Raw genomic sequence first — 11,555 nt, 5'->3', positions numbered from 1 at the left:
TGAGACACATTGACCGGAGGGTCATATTATAGCCTTGAGTGGCGTATGTGCTGTATGTGGTATTTTGAGGAACTCACTAAACATTTATGCTTACAGTTGTTGTGTTATGTGTTTCAGGTACTAGTGATGAGCGCGGGAAGGCGCCGGCATGATTCGTACACATACGCATTGGAGTTTTTGTAGAGATTCTGGGGAAATATTTTGTGATAATAACATTTGATACATTGTGTTTGACATTATTTATGAATGAATGAATGTTTTTAAAAATGAAAAATTATTTTGAAAAGAATTTTATATGTTTTTATATGTATTTGTTAGATATTTTAATATTTGTATGTGTACAATTTCTTAAATATATCAATATATATTTTGAAAATATAAATATATTTAAAAAATTCATATTATACATATTAAAACCGTATTTATAAATAATAATAATAATAATAATAGCAGTGTTCGTGAATAAATATTGTTTGGTACGTAAACTGTCATATAGCTCCAGCTAGTCTAGTGGTTAATATTATTGTTTTCTTTGTAGGCAGGAGACCCGAGTTTAAATCTCGCTACTCCGTCTCCTCTTTTTTCTTTTAAAAGTATTGTCTATCGCATTGTAACATCTGGATATCCACGTATTATATTTTATATTTTATTTTTGAGTTTAAAGGGTGGACTCGACGAGTCGACGCATAGACTCGTTGAGTAGGGTCGTGTTTGATGACTGGATTAATGAAGGGACTTAAAGAGTCGGAAGGAGGGGACTAGGCGAGTCCGCGCTGTAAGATGAAACCCTAATTCGCCGGGCATGAGCCCTATTTAAAGGACCTTATACCTCTCTTGTGCGGCTACCTGTCCAGAGAGAGTGCCCCCTAAGAGATTGAGCGAGTTGATAGAGAGATAAGGCCATATTGATCGATTTTGGTGTGTTCTAGCTAAGGAGAAGTTGTTCCAAGCAAGAGGAGGTCAAGGGAGCTGTGGATCCAGAGTTTTCAAGCCCAAATCTACACTATTGATGTATCAAATCGAGTTCCCTTCTGTTTTGGGTTAAGAGCTATGATCTAGGGTTTTCTATACCCCCTTTTTGAGCTTGTTATGTTGATTTCATGGTCCCTTGTGGTGTTGGACTGCGGATCTGGACCGAAAGAGGTCCAGAGAGCTTTCCCCAACCTGCTTTATGTTGGGTTAAGGAAGAAAAGAGTCTAGATTGCCATTATAGAAGCCTTTTTGCCAAAAATAGCCTTGTACACGTTGCATGTGGGTCTGGTCAAAATTTGACCGTTGACCGAAGTTGACTTTGTTGACTTTTAGGGTTTAGTCAATGTTTGGACTTATGAGCCATTAGAGGGGTAGAATGGTCTTTTACCCTTCTTAGAGAACTTATAGAGGGGGGTTAGCCTGACCTTTAGGAGCTGTATTAATTAGAGTAATTATTTATGTGATTAGGCGGAGGCTAGTGCAGTCTTTCAGAGTTCGAGGTTTACCGAGTATCCGAGGTGAGTCTTCTCAGTATACTTTACCTTTAGTGGTAGCCAGAGTTATGTGATTGTGTATCTTGTATGCTATGTGATATGTTGCACTGCATTATTACTATGTGATTATGCTGTGTGTATTCCAGAGTTTATAGAGCTAGGACCAGAAGGTCGACAGAGTTAGGACCAGAGGGTCCACAGAGTTAGGGCCAGAGGGCCCACAGAGTTATAGTCTCGAGTGGCTAATATGTGTTGTATGTGGTATTTTGGGGAACTCACTAAGCATTTATGCTTACAGTGTTTTGTGTTATGTGTTTCAGGTACCAGTGAGGGTCGCAGGAAGACGCCGACATGATCCGTACACACTATTGAAGTTTTTATACATTGATCTTGGGATATATATATATATATATATATATATATATATATATATATATATATATATATTTTATGGATTTGATATGTGTTACAATGAGATATGAGAATGTTTATGAACGAAATTATAAATTTTAAAAGTGAAAAATTTGTTTTGAAATTTACGTTGTTACAAACATCTACTTAGCGCCTCCTATGTTGTGTTACTTAGCGCCTCCTATGTTCTGTAACCGGTTGTAGCCGGGATTGGGGCAAAAATGAACCTACTTTCCGGTATTTTTTGGTTTTAACACATCAAAAAACGGGCTTATGACATAGTCAGATATTTTGTATAAAATTAAGGGCTTTTATAATAAAAACCCTATGTAGCGATCATATTTGGTCTTTTTCATTTAGGCTTTCTACTCTCTTTGCCCCGCTCCTATTGGGCCCTCCTTTTTTTAATAAAAAAATGTTGTTCAAAAAAAAAACTCTTCTTTTTGCGCCTTTCATTTACTTTATACAATGGTTACTAATTAAAAAGAAATATTTATTCAAGTTAAATAGTCAGTTATTAATCGAATATGTCAAATATTTCATATAATTTTAGTATTTGAATATTATCAAGTTCACGATTGAAGAAGAAAATTTCAGACTCAGAGTACTAGAGTACTGTCCTTCCATTGCGTAATTTACTTCTGTTGCCTTTTAACTGTATTTGTCTACGTTGGTAAGTTGCCGTTTCTATCATGGGCATTCTGAAAATCCACCTATGTGAATTCTTCTATCGAAATCAATGAAGGTAGGCCGAAAAATTTGTCTTTGCCCCAAAGTTGGCCCACTGGACAACATTAAAACAACTTCAGACATGGTGGGTCTTAAAGAAGCTGGTGACTGAGTGCACATTAGAGCTATCTCCACAATCTTCATAACATTTTCTTCATCATATTCATTTGGATATAAGGCTTCATCAATCAATTTGATATGTAAGCCTTCCTCGTATAACTTCCAAGCCTGTCATCCAGAAGACCATGAAGAAAAAAAGTGGTAAGTCACAACTAAAGAAAATAGCAAACGTATGAAGGCGATTACTACTTGACATTTACGCAAGTGTATAATAGAAGAGTGCATATATCTATCATGAACCTATTATATAAATAACTTGTAAAATATCATGCTTCTTCCTTTTCAAGAGGAAAGCTTTAAATTAAAGTCCATGCATGTAGCTATATATAATCACATACACTATTTCGACTAAAATCCATATGCTTTTGCAAAGTAGTAAGTATATAGTAATGCTGAATTTCCAAGTATAGATTACATGATCAAGAAGGTATTTCATTTGAGGCCCACTATAGTTCACGTCGCAGCACCTCCAGCCACTAATGACTTCAAGGGCCACAATTCCAAAGCTGTAAGTGTCTACTTTCTCCGATAAATGTCCACGGGTTGCATATTCTGGTGCTGTGTAGCCCCTATGATATAATTTAGTATGAATTATATTATAATCAACTGGATCTATAGTAGTAGAACTTAAATAGAAACTTACATAGTTCCAGCAAACCGGGTGCTAACATGGGTTTCATCCTCTGGTTGGAACCTAGCCAACCCAAAATCTGCAATTTTTGGTTGGAATTCGTCGTCAAGGAGAATGTTGCTTGACTTTATATCTCTATGAATGATCTTGACATGGAATTCTCCATGTAGATGGGCGAGACCTCTTGCAATCCCGAAGATAATATCAGACCGTTGTTTCCAATTTAGAGATCCCTTTTTTTCACCTATCCATGATAATTTATAAGTGATGCATTTTTTTCATCATCATGTTAATAATTATATCCATATGTCAACATAATAAACGTACCCCATAAGAACTTATCTAGACTTCCATGGGGCATGTATTCTAGCACAAGGAGTAGTTCAGGCCCATCAATACACCATCCTAGTTGTAGAATAAGATTTCGGTGACGAACATTACTTATAAGCTTTACTTCATTTTCAAATTCTTTTTTTGCTCTTTGCCCCACATGGAGTTTCTTGACAGCCACTACCACCCCGGTATCTACAGTGGCCTGGAGACAATTATTTTCACATTATACTAGGTTAATTATCTCATGTCCATAAATTAGAAAGATAAAAATTATGTATCCCGTGCAAGAGATAATACACCTCAAATTATAAGCGCCTGATGCGTAATTTAAGAGTTTTGTTACCTTGAATACTTCGGCAAAACCACCTTTTCCTATTAAACACTCTTCACTAAAATTATTAGTTGCCTTTTTCAAGTCTTGGTAACTATAACTTCTTGCGCCTTTCAACTCCAATGTATCTAAAGAATCACATGTATAGGAGCAGATCTGATTAGTGGGTGCAATCAAAGAAACAAAACAAGATATAAATTAAGGATACATCGAATAAACTAATTTCACTTAAGCTATGGCTGGTGAGTACGTTGGCATACAAGTATGTACGTTGTGCGTACAAGCCTTCCATGATGTACGTTGAGCGTACAGGCTGAGTACGCCCCGCGTACTCGGCAGACTTGGACTCTATATATCGTTTGGGCTTTGATTTTAGACCTGATTGTGTTGGACCATATTGGGCCATCTGAATTGAATTCATGGTTAGGTTGTTGTGTCTTGTTGGAACTTCTTGAGAGCAGGCCCACGAAAGGAATTGAGCCGAATTTGAAAAATTTGACCATATTTGGTCCTTAAATGTTTATTTTGGATTTGGGCCTTTGGTCATCTAGTTTGGGCCTTGGATTTGGGCCAAACTTGAGGAAGAGTAAAAAGGTCTTTTACCATAATTTAGACTCATAATGTGAGTCAAGGGCTAGATGTTGATGGGTTGCCATTGTGGTATCTGATAGCGCGTGGATTTTAGCGGATTTTCAGTCATAAATTATTCATGGGATTAGCTGTTGATGGGGTGTGGTCTTGATATTGGCGGTTCGGGGATCTGTTAGCCAGCAACCAGGGATCATCTATATGATTCGGCAGTGCGAGGTGAATTTTTCCTCACTATATTTTCGGGTCGAAGGCACCAAGGTCGGCCCATTGGTTTGATAACCTAATATTGTCGATATGCTGAGTGTGGAATAAATATGCATGCTAGTCTTGATATGCTAGTCTGGTAGATCAATAGGACTACCCATGTTTCTGTGTGCATTATTACATGTATATGTTTGTTACTTGTTGGCATATTGTGTTGGGTTGAGGTTGTACTGCTTCGTGATGTAGCCAACAAACCCTGGAGCATTCCAAATATGAGTTGAGGGCCGGGTAGGGCATGCCAGACTCATACTAGGGCTTAGGTGCATTCCAGATACGAGTTGAGGACGCGTTTGGTATGCCAGACTTGTACTGTGGGCAATGACGGTATTGGAGCAATCCAGATATGAGCTGAGGGCCAGGTAAGGAATGTCAGACTCATACAAAGGGCTCAATAGGTATGTTAACGGGGGCAAACGGGACGGGGAGTGCATCCCCCGCCTCCGCCCCCGAAATGTTCAGCCTTCCTACCTCCGCCCCCGAATCCCCTTTATTACCCCTCGCCCCGCCCCCGTTTGATTTTGGGCTACCTTTTTTTTAGGCTAAAAGAAGTTATTTAGGCTAAAAGAAACTATTTTTAAGTAACAAATAACTATTTATAGTAGAATTTTACATCTTAAAAAAAAGTTATAGCATCTTAAAAACATTATACTAACAACTTAAAAACATGTTTTTTGATGAATTTTGGAAGCTAAAAATCATGCTATTGTTTATTATGTTTATATAACTAATATATGTAAATATATGTGTAATTTATTAACGAGGTCTTATGGGGGTTTCGGGACGGGATTGCCTACCCCGCCCCATCCCCGAAATTAAAACGGGGTTTAACCTTGCCCCCACCCCCGTCCCCGCCCCCGATTTTTTTAAAAAAAATTCCCCCAAACTGGACGGGGGCCCCACGAGAATGGGGTCCCACGAAACTTTTTGACATCCCTAGGGCTCAGTAGCATTCCAGATACGAGTTGAGGACCGATTGGTATACCATATTCGTACTGAGGGATGAACATTGGTTTTCAGTCTGATGACTGATTGGGTAGGGAGCAAGCCAGACATAAGTTGTGGGCCTCGGGGGCAAGCCAGACTTATGTTGTGGGCTCAAGAGCAGGCCATATATGAGTTGTGGGCCCGATTGGTGAGCCAGACTCATAGTGTGGGCTCAGGGGTAATCCAGTCTTTTAGCTGTGGACCCGATACATGTTGTTGTTTATGTGCTGGTACTTTGGGGGAAATCTGTAAGCTTTGTGTTTACAATTTTGTTTATGGTTTCAAGCTTTTCGGATTATTTGTGGCAAGGCGAAGGCATGGCCGTACACATCCTTCATTTCTCAACCGATTGGATCTTGGGAGACTCTGATTTTAAATCATCATTTGGAGACAATGTTTTTGTAAACACTTTTGTTAATAAATTGGTTGTTTTGAAAAGTTTAAACTTGCTGAAATTATTGGGATGTTATAGGGCATGTGAAAGAATAGTGTCTCCCATGGTATTTATAGAAACCAGTTATACATGAGTTTATGTGAAGATGTGATGAGGCACCTAAATCCATGTATCAATTGCTATTATGTTGTTCATTTAAGGATATGGCATTAAACATCGATGGAAAGAAGTTGCTTGATCTTGGGAGTTACTAAACCAAGGTCAGGGTGGAGGAAATCATGTCAATCGGGCCAAGAGATGTGCTTGTTATTGAGAGCTTGCTGATTGGGTTGAATTATGTTGTTCAAAGGCTAAAGTTCCAAAAAATGGTTGACATTGGGGGTGAATCCAGTTACCATTGAATTGTTGTCGCATACGAGGCATAGTGAGGTTTTGGTGTAGACATGCAAGACCCCCTGGTAAAGATGTGTTAGCCTAGTAGCGACTAGCGGTTGCAGAGGATGAGCACATGGGTACCATTTGTACCCCTGAATTTGTTGACCAGAGGCTGCTATCAAAGAAATTGGTCGCCATGGACGTTGTCCTAATATATATTACCGCCACCACTTTATGAAAAATATGATGCTGGTTTTCAACAACTAGAATAGTAGGAGAGTGTGAGTTGTCTGAATGAGTTGCATGGAGATTTCAACTATACAGTTTGTTCATTCTTTTGCACTTCAAGTAGCATCATTGAACTAGCTTCCAAGAACGTGGATAGAGGTGAACAGGGGTGGATAAGATTGGAGATTTGGTCAAACTTTGGAGAGAGGGCATTGATGGTATATGACACTATATTGTTTTTGGGTAGGATGCATCAATATTATCAAGTAGGTCAGTAATAGCCTTGATATTACTGTAGCATTCGGTGACAATGTTGCAAAGTTCATTGCCATTTGGTATCTGGCATAGTTGTCTCTAAACAAGGTTTCAAGGTTTCTACAATCTTGTTCGTTAGATACATTTTTCTTCTGATTCATCTATAGGAGACACTATAACATTAACACCCTATGGTAATGACAAATTCGGACCCTATGCCGACGACAAGTCGTCGGTATATGGTATGCCGATGACAGGTCGTCCCTGTCGTCGGGATAGAGTCGTCGACATAGTCGTGTCAACATAGGTCAATTGTGTCTTCGGTATACATGTCGTCGGGATAGCCCTTTCACGCGGATCGCCACGTGTCATAGCGACGACTAGTCGTCGGTATAGCATAAAAAAACTACGTCGTTTTGATTTTCTTGCACATGAAATAAAAATAAATGGAAAATATATGTTTTTATACCTATACCGACGACATGTTGTTGGCATAGATTTTCAGGATACCGCGCATTTTTTTGTCATTCCCGCCAAACTTGTACCGATGACAAGTCGTCGGAACAGAGGTCCGAGTCAAAGTAATTTAGTCAAAGTTTTCAAAAGCTATGGCGACAACTAGTCGTCGGTATAGGTGTACTTGTGGCGACGACACGTGTCGTCGGGATAAGTGTCGTCGCAATAGGCTGTTATTGTTGTACTGAGAGAATGTGAGATAGTATTGTAGATCCAAATCTTTACAATAGAAACAATGTGATTCCATTCAGATTTAGCATAGTTTTATGGAGCTTGGTTGACCAGAGACACCAAATCCATTACAATGGATTTCATAACGTTCTCACCATGCATCACTATTTAGATGATCTTGATCTAGAATGAGAAGAATGTACAATTTAATGTTCGTAATTCTATAGGGTTTTGTGTTAGGAAAATTAGGGTTTGCGGTGGAGATCTGGATACCCGCTTGGATCATGATATCACTTTCTGAACTGATATTTCTACCTTATGCCTGGGTTACAAGAAATTCAGCCTAGGATAATCCAAGCGGACACCTACGTTTCTAGGCACAGAAAACGTAAGCTATTATGCTAAAGGGTTCTGTGAATGTGGGATGAAAAACGAGAGCTAAAGAACGTACATCTTCTGGAAAGGAAGAGTTGTTTATATACTAAACACGATTAGGGTTTCATTAGGGTTGGGCCGTCATTACTTCCTTTGGAAGCAAGTAATATTATTTCGGATTAGAGTTACCAAAAACTAGCGAGTTTCGTTAGTTTTACCATAATCACCCGAGCCAAGGGCTCTGCCCCTTGGACCCCGCTAGGGGCGCTGCCCCTTTGGAAACCCCGGACCCGGGGGCGCTGCCCCCGGAACCCCGACTAGTCGTCTAACCAACTTCTGACTCGATCTTATACATGCGTGCACTCCGCACAACCCTGTACATGTATTAGAATACAAATCATGAAGCCCCTTAGCTCACATGTTAGTTCCAGTTACTTAAAATGACATGGTGACACTAAAATCACCAACATTTTGTAAGTAGACATAGTATAGGAGAAGATAAGGGATCAAAGGAAAGGAAGAAGGAGGTCACATTGGTTAAAAGGGAGGCCAATAACTATGTCAGAAACTTGATATATACCATGCTAATAATAATATTTCTCCTAAGTAATCCCTTCTCATCAATCAAAATATGTACAAGATTACAGATGTTTTAGGGCCGCATAAACCTTATACATACAGTAAAATCTAATAAAATGGTTAATAATCTACCAAATTATCCCTAACATCCTCCCACACAGACACACATGCATATCCAGATGTGAGAGAGAGTATGTGTATGTGAATGCATCAGGATAGTAATTGAACCATGATATTAATGTGAAGGTTCAAACTAGAGATCTAGTCACATAAAACTATTATAAGATTCACTAAATGACTCATATATAGTAAGTTTTATAGGAATTAATATATATGTTAAAAATACTACCTTCTCTAAAAGCCTTGAACTTTTTCCATCGCCGATACCACAAGGATAAAGCAATTATAATCAGAAGAAGAGCTACACTGCTACTTACTCCAATGATAATGCCAAATATGTTTGACCTCACTGTGACACAAATTGACCCAATACAATTCTCAATATTGTTATAGAGCTAAAAAGATTGTAAACATGGAGTTTTTTAAACAAAGCTAACATATAATTAAGAAAGTGCTCACCTTCATCTAGTAAAGGTATGAGGTTGATTGTCTGGTTATCTTGAAAAAATGGAAACTCGGAATACCTCATAAAGCATCCAACATTAATAGCTCTTCCTTCAGCAGCAGGAAGACAGTTGTATAAGCTATTATATGATGTACTCAAGCAGTCTTTGCAAATTACCTGGCTCACATTCTCAACACATTGTCCAATTGCATATAGTGTAGTATTACTGTCACCAACTTGCCTTTCAGATGCTGTGTAGAAATCAGAACTTCTTGGGGTAGCAACTCGAATGTCTGATAATAAGTCCTCTACTGCTTGATTGAAGGTTGTTATTGACTGAGATGTTGACTCATTACCACATATTCCTAGTGGGGCGATAGAAGCATCTAAACTACCTTCTGGGTCATCATAAAATTGGTCGTAGTTCTCAAATCTTAATCAACATAAAAGATGTATCAATAAAAATATACAAAAACTTGAGAATCTTCTGTCAAACTAATTGATAAAATATAAAACTCTGAATTTATTAGCGATAAATACAATATCATTAATTTTTATTGATAACAGATTGAACTTTGTTACCTCTCCATGAAAGACAAATCTTACTATTAATATATGTATTATATTTACAGTTAGGACGAATCTCTTTGTATATGTATGTCGGGTCAAGGCCTGTTGTATTGTATTTATATCATTTGATGAGCAATTTTTCAGTTATGGTAAAAATAGTAATTAAATCTATAATGCTTTACCCTTAGCCAGCGTTGCAATATGCCATCACAAGACCCCACTTTTTTAACTAATTAACCACTAGTCTTCGGTTTCCTATCGGTTCCCTATAATCTTCTTTAAATTGTTTTATAACAAAACACTAGTCTATAGATATATCGTGAATAGTTTTTAATTTTTAAAGATGGAAAAAATGAGAAGACATATTTTAAATCTCCAAAAAGATTTACATTTATGTATAAGGAAATTTATAAGTACATCCTTCTTTTACTTGCTATTACACCACCAAGAGAAAGGTTCTTAATTTACTATATATGTTTGTTCATAAGTTAATGGTTGAAACAGACGTATAATACGACTAGAATTTTATATTTAAAACCCCTCACAATCAATAATGACTGCTAGTGGATTTAATGACTATTTGAACGTTGACCAATATATAATTCACCATATTCGTCTATTTCATGTACACTGATTGATACGTGCGCATGTCAACTTTACAATTAGAGATTTTTATATAATAAACAATATGTGTAGTATGTACAACGCGTGGACATAATAATTAAGAACTGTATTATATCCTTTTAAATTTCTTGCACATTTGATTAACATTGCTTTTTTTAGTACAATAACTTAGCATTACCCGCTATGTATGACAACTGAAAACAATGATTATCGATAAACAAATCTCAAACAGAACCTCGTAAAGAAAAAACAATTTTATTTTATTTAATAATTTAAAAAGAACTGAAAGAATAGTACTCACCTGAGAAAGCAGTTATCGAGATAGACAGTAGCACCATTCGCAGAACCACATGTTTCAACTACAGATACGGATACATCAAAGCAATCCAAACACCGGGCTGCTGAGAGATAGTTCCGGCACTGGGCGAGTGCATACACAGCATCCCCGTTTTCCAAGTTCTGGGCTCTGGCGTAATAAACACCAGCTTTTGACAACTGGCTTCTGAGTTGAGAAAACGAAGAGTGAAGGTTCCTAGAAAAACTTGTAGGAGACATCGCATCATTGCTGCCACAGTAAAATCTAACGGGCGTGTTGGTATTGCTGTCGTTGGTGATGGATTGTGCAACTCCTACCTTCACAACCACTACTAATACAATTAGAACGGCCACCACTAAAGCTGGCATCCTGTTTCTCCCCTCTTAATTTGCTCTCCTGTGATCGTGTCTGCTAGATTATATGAATAATACCGCAGAGAGAAGATAGGTATAGCTCCATAAATAGTCAATTTAAGGGAAAATGTGAAATATTTAAGTCAACACCGCTGTATCACATTTTATGTTTTTAACTTAACAAAAATGCGCTGCCAAATTACGATTTGTGAAAGAAAAAGATGGAAAATAATCATAAAACCAATTGATGTGGTTAATTCATTGTGACAAAAGGTTGATAATACACTAGTACAAAAACAATTTGTTGTTGCGGTTAAAATGATTAATTGATACGAGTATTGAATTGCATTAACAAATATGGCATCAAAAAAATA

General features: G+C 37.6%; 1 protein-coding gene across 1 annotated transcript; it reads right to left on the bottom strand.

The window, feature by feature from the left end:
* Positions 1 to 2,369: 2,369 nt before the first annotated feature.
* Positions 2,370 to 11,260, bottom strand: LOC145090540 (cysteine-rich receptor-like protein kinase 2). Its single transcript, XM_079028695.1, has 8 exons — positions 10,814 to 11,260; positions 9,333 to 9,751; positions 9,103 to 9,222; positions 4,034 to 4,149; positions 3,685 to 3,892; positions 3,370 to 3,601; positions 3,142 to 3,295; positions 2,370 to 2,834 (listed from the first exon to the last, which is right to left on the bottom strand). Exons 1-8 carry the CDS (start codon positions 11,194 to 11,196, stop codon positions 2,568 to 2,570), a joined length of 1,899 nt encoding a protein of 632 aa, XP_078884821.1. The 5' UTR covers positions 11,197 to 11,260; the 3' UTR covers positions 2,370 to 2,567.
* Positions 11,261 to 11,555: the final 295 nt, after the last annotated feature.

This window comes from Lactuca serriola, chromosome 2 (genome assembly GCF_051521515.1).
Source record: "Lactuca serriola cultivar US96UC23 chromosome 2, Lser_US96UC23_V15, whole genome shotgun sequence".
Lineage (NCBI taxonomy): Eukaryota > Viridiplantae > Streptophyta > Magnoliopsida > Asterales > Asteraceae > Lactuca > Lactuca serriola.
This window is presented reverse-complemented; position numbering and strand designations above follow the sequence as displayed.